The sequence below is a fragment of the Diaphorina citri genome, unplaced genomic scaffold (assembly GCF_000475195.1).
Source record: "Diaphorina citri unplaced genomic scaffold, Diaci psyllid genome assembly version 1.1 scaffold1689, whole genome shotgun sequence".
Taxonomy (NCBI): Eukaryota; Metazoa; Arthropoda; class Insecta; order Hemiptera; family Psyllidae; genus Diaphorina; species Diaphorina citri.
In genome coordinates, this window is record NW_007379115.1 from 26438 (window position 1) to 38819 (window position 12382).

The 12382-nt window shown below is 41.5% G+C and overlaps 2 protein-coding genes across 2 annotated transcripts; both read left to right on the forward strand.

The window, feature by feature from the left end:
- Nucleotides 1–229: 229 nt before the first annotated feature.
- LOC103516880 lies at nucleotides 230–1884 on the forward strand (the record flags this gene model as incomplete). Its single annotated transcript, XM_008481866.1, has 2 exons — nucleotides 230–517; nucleotides 1826–1884. Coding segments are annotated over 2 exons (347 nt in total), but the record flags the coding sequence as incomplete, so codon positions are not given.
- A 7890-nt stretch (nucleotides 1885–9774) lies between these two features.
- Nucleotides 9775–11584, forward strand: LOC103516881 (putative protein TPRXL). The gene is made up of 3 exons (XM_008481867.3): nucleotides 9775–9782; nucleotides 10260–10675; nucleotides 11305–11584. The coding sequence occupies exons 1-3, from the start codon at nucleotides 9775–9777 to the stop codon at nucleotides 11502–11504; spliced, it is 624 nt and encodes a 207-aa protein (XP_008480089.1). The 3' UTR covers nucleotides 11505–11584.
- Nucleotides 11585–12382: the final 798 nt, after the last annotated feature.

A 12382-nucleotide genomic window follows, 5' to 3' on the forward strand; every position in this document is an offset into this window, starting at 1 on the left:
GTCATCGAGATTATTACTTATTAAACAATTTCTTCGGTGCGTTTCTGTGAATTTCGCACCGAAATATTGACGCTACGTCTAAAACATTTGTGCCTTATGGGGCTAGTTGTTCGTGAAATATAGAACTTGGTGAATAAAAATGGAAAAATTGGACCTTTTTTCGGGGTTTGATGGAGGATAGAAAGAAGGAACTGTATCAACCTATCAAGAACGGAGTTTCTGCTTTCAGAAGGACACCAAAGCGACTCGTCCCTTCTCTGGAAGATCCAGCTGGACCAAGACCTTCTGGACACGATCGTGTCGATTTACCCCAGTTGGTTCAAGGACGTCGGGAGCGTGCTAAAATCGGACGGCATGGCCACGTCCAGTAGCCATTCCAGTCACACTAGCAGTAGCTCCACCACGTCCTTCCCCTCCACTTCCACTATTCCAATACCGCCTCAGCCGCCGCTCAGTCCTCCCAAGGCGGAAGTCGATGACTCACCCCTCCAGAAGTCTATGGACAAAAATAAAGAATGTAAGTACCTCTCATCTCTCTTACCTCTATTTGCTCTAATTATATCCGGCCCGAAGGACCATTATTTGAAATCTGAGCCATTGGACCATTTTTTTTTTTAATCCGGCTTCAAGAACCATTGTTCCAAATCCGGCCCGAAAGACCATTATTTAAAATCGGGTCCGAAGAACAATTGTTTAAATCTGGCCTGAAGGGCCATTATTTCAAAAATACGGCCCAATGGACCATTATTACAAATCTGGCCCAAAGGACCATGATTAGAAATCCGGCCTGAAGGACCTTGATTAGAAATCTGGCCCAAAGGACCATGATTGAAAATCCGCCCCGAAGAACAATAATTGTTTAAAATCTGTCCCGAAGGACCATTATTTGAAATCCTGCCTGAAGGACCATTATTTCTATCCGGCCTGAAGCACCATTTTATTAGAAATTCGGCCCGAAGGACCAACATGAGTGCCTTTCAAAAAAGTAGATAACTTGTTCTCTCTTGGGAGCATGAAATTGTCGGCCCAAAGGACCATGATTAGAAATCCGGCCCGAAGAACAATAATTGTTTAAAATCTGGCCCGAAGGACCATTATTTGAAATCCTGCCCAAAGGACCATTATTAGAAATCCGGCGGAAGGGCCGACACAAGTGCCTTTCAAAAAAGTAGATAACTTGTTCTCTCTTGGGAGCATGAAATTGCTCGATTGAAGTCCCCGCTGTTGCTCCTCAAGCGTGCGTCAACCAGGGAAGCAAAGCGAAATAAATAACGTAAATATTGATAAATAATGAACGTGTATGTTTAGTTTTGCCCAGTTATGTGTGTTTTCTCTCTGATGTGTACGAAACAAATTGTATATGGGTACGTTATTAGTACTGCAAGATTTGTGCATCATGTCCTCCCCCTCCCTCTTCTCATTACTGATGTGTACGAAACAAATTGTATATGGGTACGTTATTAGTACTGCAAGATTTGTGCATCATGTCCTCCCCCTCCCTCTTCTCATTATAATTTCACCCAAATACATTTTTCTTTCAAGCGGCACACATCGTCTCGGGGGAATTCATATCGTGAATTTCATTTCATGACGGCGAAATTTTCCAAATGTGCCCGCACCCTCGCCTCCTACTACTCATTCTTTTTCTTCTTGTTTGGATTCTTTTTTTCTTCTTGTTCTCATTCTTCTTTTGCTTCGTCTTTTTGCATTTTTTGCCTGCCATTTTGCGTCTTCCCTCCTGTTCAGGTGGGGGAGGAGAGGGGAGTCCTTTTTTTTTCTCTGGACTTAATTTATTGTAATTGTTTTTGTTTCTATTTGCTTGCAGCCCTCAAAGTCAAGTTGATGCTGAGGCGACCCATTACTCAATTAGATGCTATGAAATAAATAACTAAAGGAATTTTAATCGTGTTAAGCATAAATGCGTGTCACAAAAGTCGTTCCCTGCTTAATGCACTTCGCTAAATTTTATGACTCGACTTGGACTCGAACCACCAACCTCCAGATCCGAAGTCCACCGCGCTAACCACTACACCACTGAGATATGAAATAAATAACTAAAGGAATTTCAATCGTGTTAAGCATAAATGCGTGTCACAAAACTCGTTCCCTGCTTAATGTACTTCGCTAAATTTTACGACTCGACTTGGAGTCGAACCACCAACCTCCAGATCCGAAGTCCACCGCGCTAACCACTACACCACTGAGGTTGGTGAAATAAATAACTGAATAGAATTTCATGTTTTTTAACGGGGGGTACAAATTGTGTGTCGAGCTGTACTAGGAGGGACAATTTAATGCGCCTCGTGTCAGCACTGTTTAGTTGGTGACATTTCGACGTGCCCTCCTATGCCCCCTGAATCGTCTGCCCTATAAATTATAAGCTTCTCTGGGTTATCATTAAAAAAATAATAATAATAATAAAGTAAAAAAATGGTCGTAAAGTCTCTAGTCCCCACAGTGAATGATGATTTGATGATGGATGGCCAAGGGATTTATAACTTTATAACCGCAAGAGGGCTGTGGTTTGAATCCTGGTTGTGACATGAAATATTATGTACGGAATTCCTCTTCTTCTTCACCGCCTTTTTCTGTGAAACAGACGGAGTTGGCGTTTTCCTTAAGCCGCTCAATCAGCCTTAAGGTGATAATATCATGGTCAACCCAGAGGGACCATGGTCAGAGAACAACCATATTATGGTCATTAATTTGGAAGATTAGAGAGCCCTAAAATATTGAATTTTCCAATCGATTTCTTGATTAGGCAGAACTTTTACAAATGTCCACCTCTAAATGACGCTACCAAATTTTCCGTCACTACCGGCACTCGAACCCTAGATAGAACGTTGCGCCGCGGGCGAAATTTTTCTCCCATAAAATTTAGAACCCGAATCAGTAATTGGACGTTCGCCCAGTAACTTCTGAACCACCTCTAAATGACGCTACCAAATTTTCCGTCACTACCGGCACTCGAACCCTAGATAGAACGTTGCGCCGCGGGCGAAATTTTTCTCCCATAAAATTTAGAACCCGAATCAGTAATTGGACGTTCGCCCAGTAACTTCTGACGAACTCTGTGCCACCCTGTATTCCGTATACTGACCTAAATTGTACATTAATTTGAAGAAAGAAAGAATCTCCACAGAAAAGACGAAAAAAAAAGTATCATGCCAAAATGTAGGTACGTTTTGCCAATCACGCGTAGCCTAACCCATTAGGGAGACTGGGAGACATCTGTCATAATGAACATTATCCTGTTCCATTCCAGGGGCCTGGCAAAAAAAAAGTGGTTAGCAAAATGGCTGATATTCTTCGCGGAAAATCTGTTCCTTTAGAGTTGGGTTGGAGGGTAAAGGTACTCTGATGTATCATGCCAAAATGTAGGTACGTTTTGCCAATCACGCGTAGCCTAACCATTAGGGAGACTGGGAGACATCTGTCATAATGAACATTATCCTGTTCCATTCCAGGGGCCTGGCAAAAAAAAAGTGGTTAGCAAAACATTAGGGAGACTGGGGGACATCTGTCATAATGAACATTATCCTGTTCCATTCCAGGGGCCTGGCAAAAAAAAAAGTGGTTAGCAAAATGGCTGATATTCTTCGCGGAAAATCTGTTCCTTTAGAGTTGGGTTGGAGGGTAAAGGTACTCTGATTAATTTATTATTAAAAATCAGTGGTTGGGTGGAAGAGCTCACGTATAAGTGAGAACCCTGCCACTTAAAATAAAGCCCTAAAAAAAAAAGTAGAAAGTAGAAACACACTGCCTTCCCGTCACGTGAACTCATGGGGAGTCAGAAAGATGTAGTTCAAAGTTTTCCCATAAAGTGAGAACCCTGCCACTTAAAATAAAGCCCCCCAAAAAAAGTAGAAAGTAGAAACACACTGCCTTCCCGTCACGTGAACTCATGGGGAGTCAGAAAGATGTAGTTCAAAGTTTTCCCATAATATTTTAGGTAATTTTCTTCATGATAGCCATCCTGCCCTCAAGTTACGTGAGCTCACGTGACGTGATAGTAGTGTGTTTCTACCTTCAGAGTCCAAAGATTTTTTAAATGAATTTTTGACTTTTGTTGAAGCAAATTCATTAATGAAATTCAAGAGCATATTCTAGATGTTAATGTATGAGGGAGTTAAATGAAGAGGGAACGAAGAAGACTATGACAAGACATTAGGAGAGGATGTAGGATATACAGGGTAGTCCATGTTGATACAAATCTAGGCTAAACTTTATTGTGTTTACTAAACATTTTAAGGCTAAATATTGAGAAATCACATTGATTGATCTCAGGTACCAATGGTAGAGATTGCCTTAGGCAATAATCTCGCCCCTTGCTTGTAATTTCTGTGTATTTTGTGTACATGTAATTATAAACAATAAAGAGTAAATAATAATAATAATAATAATAATAAGTAGGTAATTTTCTTCATGATAGCCATACTGCCCTCAAGTTACGTCAGCTCACGTGACGTGATAGTAGTGTGTTAATCTTTGGACCTTCAGAGTCCAAAGATTTTTTAAATGAATTTTTGACTTTTGTAAAAGCAAATTCATTAATGAAATTCAAGAGCATATTCTAGATGTTAATGTATGAGGGAGTTAAATGAAGAGGGAACGAAGAAGACTATGACAAGACATTAGAAGAGGATGTAGGATATACAGGGTAGTCCATGTTGATACAAATCTAGGCTAAACTTTATTGTGTTTGCTAAACATCTTAAGGCTAAATATTGAGAAATCACATTGATTGATCTCAGGTACCATAAGCTTTGTACAAAACAATACGTCATGTTGAATTGTTGAATGCCCGAAATATTCTTTTGCATCTTAGCTCCATCCTACACCTACTATTCTCTATTGGGCGGTGGTCTACCACCATGTTGATACAAATCTAGGCTAAACTTTATTGTGTTTACTAAACATCTTAAGGCTAAATATTGAGAAATCACATTGATTGATCTCAGGTACCATAAGCTTTGTTTTGTACAAAACAATACATGTTGAATTGTTGAATGCCCGAAATATTCTTTTGCATCTTAGCTCCATCCTACACCTACTATTCTCTATTGGGCGGTGGTCTACCACCACCAATCTATGACCCAGCACCTAAAATCTGATATGGAATGTACTACGGGATGAGCATATGCTACGACACAGACCACACGAGTCTAACGTAGCAGTTCTTTCATCGCTAGAAAACCATGCGCTTTTCTTTAACTCTGATTATCTTTTTTTTCTCTTGTTTTTTATTTTATTATTATTTTTTTTTTTTTTTGTATTATTATTTTTTTTTTTCGGGGGGGGGGAAAGGGGGGGAACTCCAGAAAACCCTATATTACAAGCCCTAGAAAAACCTACATCAAACCTCTAGAAAAGCCTATATCACAGACCCTAGAAAAATCTATATCAAACCCTTGAAAAACCTGCTGTGAGGTCTTATCGTCCCGAAAGTGAAGATAGAACGCAGACAGGATTGAAGAAAGCCAGGTGTTCCTTATCTGTTTAGGATAAAATCCACTGTATTCGGGATTCGAACCTTAGCAGTGTATACAGTGACGTTAAATCTAAAAAAAAAATAATAAAAAAAAAAAAAATTAAAAAAAAAAAAAGGCTAAGCAAGGAAGCCTGGGGGGTACGGGGGCTGGGTGGGGTCTGCGTTGTAAGCTCTTGGTCGCAGGTTCCATTCCCTTCCAGGGTGAACCTATCTTAATAAACAGATAAAGTTCGTTTTCAGAACGGCTGGCTTTCTCGTACCCTTCTCTCTTCCATTTCGAGACCAAGGGACCTCCGTTGTTACAGTTCTGTTCCCTCTATTAAACCTCTTTTTGGTGTGGTGTAGTGGTCCTGCCTGCCTCGGTGGTGTAGTGGTCAAGGCGCTCGCCTTGTAAACAGGAGGGCGTGGGTTCAATCCCAGCCGAGGTATGGAATTTTATCCTCAATATAATTTGAGAATTTGACCACAATAATAGTAGTAGCCTACTGCTGGAGTAAAGGGACTTATCAGTCCTATGCGAGCAGTAAAAATAAGCACTATTATTATCATATAGGTAGGTACCTACGTAGGTAGTGTTTACATAAAGCGGAACTTTGAGCAGGGATGTTTGGTATGTACTTTCCTTATCCTATACCCATAAGAAGGAAAGTAATGTTTCTTTTCCTTTTTAGGTTAAAAAAAGTCCCTGATTTGAGACCCGAAATTGTCTTCTCATTTCTTCGGGCAAAAGAGGATTGAGAAGGCGACGTCCTCCCTTTCCCTAATGCAAATTATTATTTGTATAATTCGACAGCCTTTGAATTAGGGTAGAGGTACCTTTTTCGCATGTTCACATCGCATCGTAGTGCTTACAAGGCAACTTGGCCGGCTTCTTTAAATTTAAATATGCAGTTTGGTAAGCTTCTGGATAGCCCAGTCACCAATTTTAATACCCTGGTTGAGAATTCTACACGTTAACTAAATCCTTCGAACAAAAAAAGGCCATTCCAAGGCTTAGGTGTAGGGACTCTAGGGGCAAACAGCCCTAAAAGTTGTGTTAGCCTAATAGTTAGCTTAGTTGGTAGTGCGTCTGCCTTGTAAGCGCTAGGCCGCGGGTTCGATTCCCGCCCAGGGCGGATTTTATCCTGCTGGGATAATGTTCGTTCTCGGAACGGCTGGCTTTCTCCTATCCTGTCTTCCTTCTCTCTTTGATTTTGGGACGATAAGACCATAGCAGTTACAGTTCCCTCTGTCAAACCTCTTAACAAAAAAATACATGTGTTTTTTTTTTTTATCCTGATGGGATAATGTTCGTTCTCGGAACGGCTGGCTTTCTCCTATCCTGTCTTCCTTCTCTCTTCGATTTCTCTAGCAGTCACAGTTCCCTCTGTCAAACCTCTTTAAAAAAAAACTTGATATTTGCATTCGCTTAAAAAAGTACAGTTACGGAACGGCTGGCTTTCTCCTATCCTGTCTTCCTTCTCTCTTCGATTTCGGGACGATAAGACCATAGCAGTTACAGTTCCCGGTCAAACCTCTTTAAAAAAAAAGCTTTAAGAATATTAATCTAAACAATTTAAATTTTTCGCCACATGATAAAGTGTGCCCCGAATTTTCATTCGTCAGACGACACTGAGGTTTGAATAAGCAGGGAAATGAAAAAAAAAAAGCAATTTTTTTGATTGGAAGCTCATAATGAGAGAGAAGGAGGGAGGAGAGAGAGAGAGAGAGAGAGGGAAAGAGGAGGACGCAGAAAAGAAAGTTATGCTGCACATACCTAGCTGTCTCCAAATACAGGGTGTCCATAAACTAGTAGTTGTTGTACACACAGGGTTGGGACATCGAGACGAAAACATCGATGTTCGATACATCGATGTTTTTAAACTTCGATATATCGAGTGTCCGATGTATCGTAATCAAAAACATCGATGTTCGATGTTTCCATCGAAAGAAAAACATCGATGTTGACATCGATGTCGATGTCCCAACCCTACTCTCCATTCGACGACAAGCTACCCGCCTGCTCACATTAACCTCACCCAGCCTTAGTGGGGCCGGGAAAGCCAGCGGGAAAAGCGCTGTTAGCCCTGAATCCACCCATCGGGATACAAACCAAGCATTCTCATCTAAATAATTATGTATTTGCATTTAATTTCAAGCTAATCGTTGTTTAACTTCTCAATTTCCTTCTTTTTTAAGAGGTTTGACAGAGGGAACTGTAACTGCTATGGTCTTATCGTCCCGAAATCGAAGAGAGAGGAAGACAGGATAGGAGAAAGCCAGCCGTTCCGAGAACGAACATTATCCCATCAGGATAAAATTCGCCCCGGGCGGGAATCGAACCCGCGGCCTAGCGCTTAAAAGGCAGACGCGCTACCAACTAAGCTAACTAGGCTGGCTAATCGTTGTTTAACTTCTCAATTTCCTTTGATTTTATCGTTCTGTTTTTTGGGGGAATCTTTTCGCGGAATTTCTTGTGTTCTTCTTATAATTTTGTTATTCCAACGCCTGAACGGGGCGCTTTATATTTCGGAACAGTGTGTTGTGTTTATTTATCCAGTCGACGATTTTTTTTATGATCTCTTCTCGTGACAGTCGTGACACGCACAGACGCTCACGTCATACTCCATATTACTCATCGAGATTATTACTTATTGAACAATTTTTTCGTCGCGTTTCTGCGAATTTCGCACCGAAATATTGACGCTACGTCTACGACATTTGTGTCGTATGGGGCTAGTTGTTCGTGAAATATAGAACTCGGTGAATAAAAATGGAAAAATTGGACCTTTTTTCGGGGTTTGATGGAGGATAGAAAGAAGGAACTGTATCAACCTATCAAGAACGGAGGTTTTATCATCCCGAAATCGAAGAGGGAAGGAAGGAGATAGGAGAACGCCAGCCTTTCCCAGAACGAACATTATCTGTTCAGGATAAAATCCGCCGTAGGCGGGAATTGAACCCGCGCCCTAGCGCTTACGAGGCAGGTGCACTCTCCCCTCTAAGCTAACTATAGGCTGGCCCGTGCCGATTAGCTATCCTTAGGTCATCAATAGTAGTCGCCGGCAGTTTGCATAAAGATTTCCTCTTGTCGCAAAATCCTCATTGTTTCCCAATGCAGTCAACGTCCAGTTCTGAGAATTGGCCGGCTTACCAATTTAAATTAACGCACATGTCAGTGGCGTAGCGTGGTCTAAAGTCAAGTGTAAACAAGATAGGAGAATGCCAGCCTTTCCCAGAACGAACATTATCTGTTCAGGATAAAATCCGTCCCAGGCGGGAATCGAACCCGCGCCCTAGCGCTCACAAGGCAGGCGCACTCTCCCCTCTAAGCTAAGGCTGGCCCGTGCCGATTAGCTATCCTTAGTTCTTCAATAGTAGTCGCCGGCAGTTTGCATAAAGATTTCCTCTTGTCGCAAAATATCTTCTTGTTTGGATTCTTCTTTTTCTTCTTGTTCTCATTCTTATTTTTCTTCGTCTTTTTGCATTTTTTGCTGCCATTTTGCGTCTTCCCTCCTGTTCAGGTGGGGGAGGAGAGGGGAGTCCTTTTTTTCGTCTGGACATAAATAATATTAATTTCATATTTTTAAATGGGACTTTTTGGTCATAGCCGGCCGTATAAATAAGATATATGAAATAACTCTAAAGTCAAGTGTAAGGCGTGTAGGGCACTAATTTCCATCACCATGCACATTACTACATAAGTTATGCACATGCTTGTCCTTTTTTTTCTCTGGACATAAATAATATTAATTTCATATTTTTAAATGGGACTTTTTGGTCATAGTCGGCCATATAAATAAGATAATATGAAATTAATAACTAAAGGAATTTTAATCGTGTTAAGCATAAATGCGTGTCACAAAAGTCGTTCCCTGCTTAATGTACTTCGCTAAATTTCATGATATGCACATGCTTCTTCATAAATATTTAAAGTCAATATTTAAGGGTATTTGAGTAAATTTAGATTGTATGGCCGCCATACACGCCCTACATGGACGCTACGCCACTGGCACATGTGGATGTATATTAGCCATGTGCCTTCCATTGTGATTCGTGATTGTGACTTTTGTATGTATTAAATACTGTACAATTTATTGTATTGTATTGTATGTACTTACTTATTATTACTTATTTATTTTATATGTATGCTGTACAGTGTACAATATTTTATTAGACATTGTTGCCTCTGTGTTTAGGTGCTAAATACTTTGTACGAGCAATTATTGTATGTACATATGTACCTATTGTAGGTATGTGTGTGATTGTGATGCGTGTATGCCATTGTATTAGGGAACCATACAATGTGTGGGTATGCTAACTATTCAGGTTGTGCGGATTAGTTAACAACAGGTGCCGTACCTCAAAAATACGCTGAATAAATCAGCAACAGTAAACTTGCAAAGTATTTGCTACAGAGAGAACCGTAACAGCTAAGGCATGATCGTCCCGAAAGCTAAGAGAAAGACGACAGGACAGGAGAAAGCCAGCCGTTCTGAGAACGAACCTTATCTGTTTAGGGCAAAGTTTGCCCGGCCCGGGAATCAAACTCACGACCTGGCGCTTACAAGGCAGGCGTGCTGTACTCCAAGCTAACTGGGCTGACTATAGAATAGAATAGAATAGAATATACCTTGTTTATCCTGCCCGAATAGGACTGAAAAGTCCCTTTACCCCAGCAGTCTAAACAAGGTCACTTGTCTCAAAATTACCCCAACCTACAAGATAACAAACAATTAGCAAAATGTGTTTCACTTTAGAAATTTAACAAAATTCACCATGTTCCCAGGCCCGGCCCACTTGAGCTAATAAAGAAGAACATCCTGCACACCGAGGAGCCCATCGAGCGTGCCGTCAAGGAGGGTGTCATTGCGTTTCGCGCCACGTGCGAAGGTCAAAGCTCCCGGCCGGAACCGCCCGATCACTACATGACCTTGGACGATGATTCCCGAAGCTCGGAGGCCACTTCCCCGCCTTCGCTGTCCGGGGAGGCGGGCGGGGTGCGGGCGTCTTCCCCTCCTTCGCTGAGCGAAGAGCGTGAGAGGGGAGGCAGACGAGCGTCTTCCCCTACTTCACTAAGTGAGGAGCGCGAGAGGGGAATCGTGGGCTCGGATATGTTGGAGACGGCCGCGGCTAACGCTGGCATTGTGACTGTGATGAGTGTTCCTGTGAATGGAGCCACCCTGTTGAGTCCCCTCTCATTAGGTGAGTACCCGCCTCGTAATCAGGAGGGCGTGGGTTCGAATCCCAGCCGGGACGGAATTTTTTCTCGAATTTTCTGTTCCCCGAATGAATGTAAAATTTAGTGCCTAGAACTCCAGAAGTAATGGGGGACTAAGTATAGGTAAACAGTAAAATGTATTGACCAACTGCCCCAATGGTGGTTTGGCAAAGCAACACAGTATGAAACTCACACAATTTTTGCTTCATAATAAGCGAAAACGCCGTATGTCAAAAAACCCTACTTTCGGGAAATCGAGTTTAAAGATTTCATTTTTTACGGCAAACAAACGTTTTTGACATACGGCAACACGTTTTAGTGGTTTTTAAGGGGTTTAGGATAAAGAAAAAAAATAGAGGATCAAAATTTAGGAACATAGAAACCATTTGGCACCAAAAATCGATTTTTTTGACATACGGCGTTTTCGCTTAGCACGGCAGAACAGGACTTCATATAAGGAGAAGCCCAAATGTTGACCAAAGTAACTCACAAGGTCGACAAAAGTAACACATGAGGTCATGAACTTCTTAGCACCCACCTTTACATTAATTTATTCATATTGAAAGAATTTAAACTAATTCCAATCTCTTCTTTTTCGTCTCGCCCCGTCCAGGTTCTTCCACCTCCTCCCTCTCTCCCCTCTCCTCCATATCGTCTCCTCCCTCCTCCTCGTCCTCCTCCCTATCCAGGATACAGCAACAACAGCCCGCTCCCGGGAAGGACAAGAACAACCATAGGAAGAAGAGTTCCAAGTCCAAATCCTCCACACCCAAAACTCGGACCATCAAGTTCCATGAATACAAAGGTGAGTGATAACCTCGGACCATCAAGTTCCATGAATATAAAGGTGAGTGATAACCTCGGACCATCAAGTTCCATGAATATAAAGGTGAGTGATAACCTCGGACGCAGTGGGAATAGGGTGGAAAATCTTGAAAAAGTAGACTGGAAATTTGGAAAAAATGGACTGGAAGACCGAGAAAAGTCAGGGAATTTTATTTTTCCATTTTGGTAGACACCCTGAACCTCGGACCATCAAGTTCCATGAATATAAAGGTGAGTGATAACCTCGGACCATCAAGTTACATGAATATAAAGGTGAGTGATAACCTCGGACCATCAAGTTCCATGAATATAAAGGTGAGTGATAACCTCGGACCATCAAGTTCCATGAATATAAAGGTGAGTGATAACCTCGGACCATCAAGTTCCATGAATATAAAGGTGAGTGATAACCTCGGAGCATCAAGTTCCATGAATACAAAGGTGAGTGATAACCTCGGACCATCAAGTTCCATGAATATAAAGGTGAGTGATAACCTCGGACCATCAAGTTCAATGAATATAAAGGTGAGTGATAACCTCGGACCATCAAGTTCCATGAATATAAAGGTGAGTGATAACCTCGGACCATCAATTTCCATGAATATAAAGGTGATTGATAACCTCGGACCATCAAGTTCCATGAATATAAAGGTGAGTGATAACCTCGGACCATCAAGTTCCATGAATATAAAGGTGAGTTTTAACCTCGTACCATCAAGTTCCATGAATATAAAGGTGAGTGAAAGTTCAATGAATATAAAGGTGAGTGATAACCTCGGACCATCAAGTTCCATGAATATAAAGGTGAGTGATAAGCTCGGACCATCAAGTTCCATGAATAATAAAGGTGAGTGATAACCTGCATT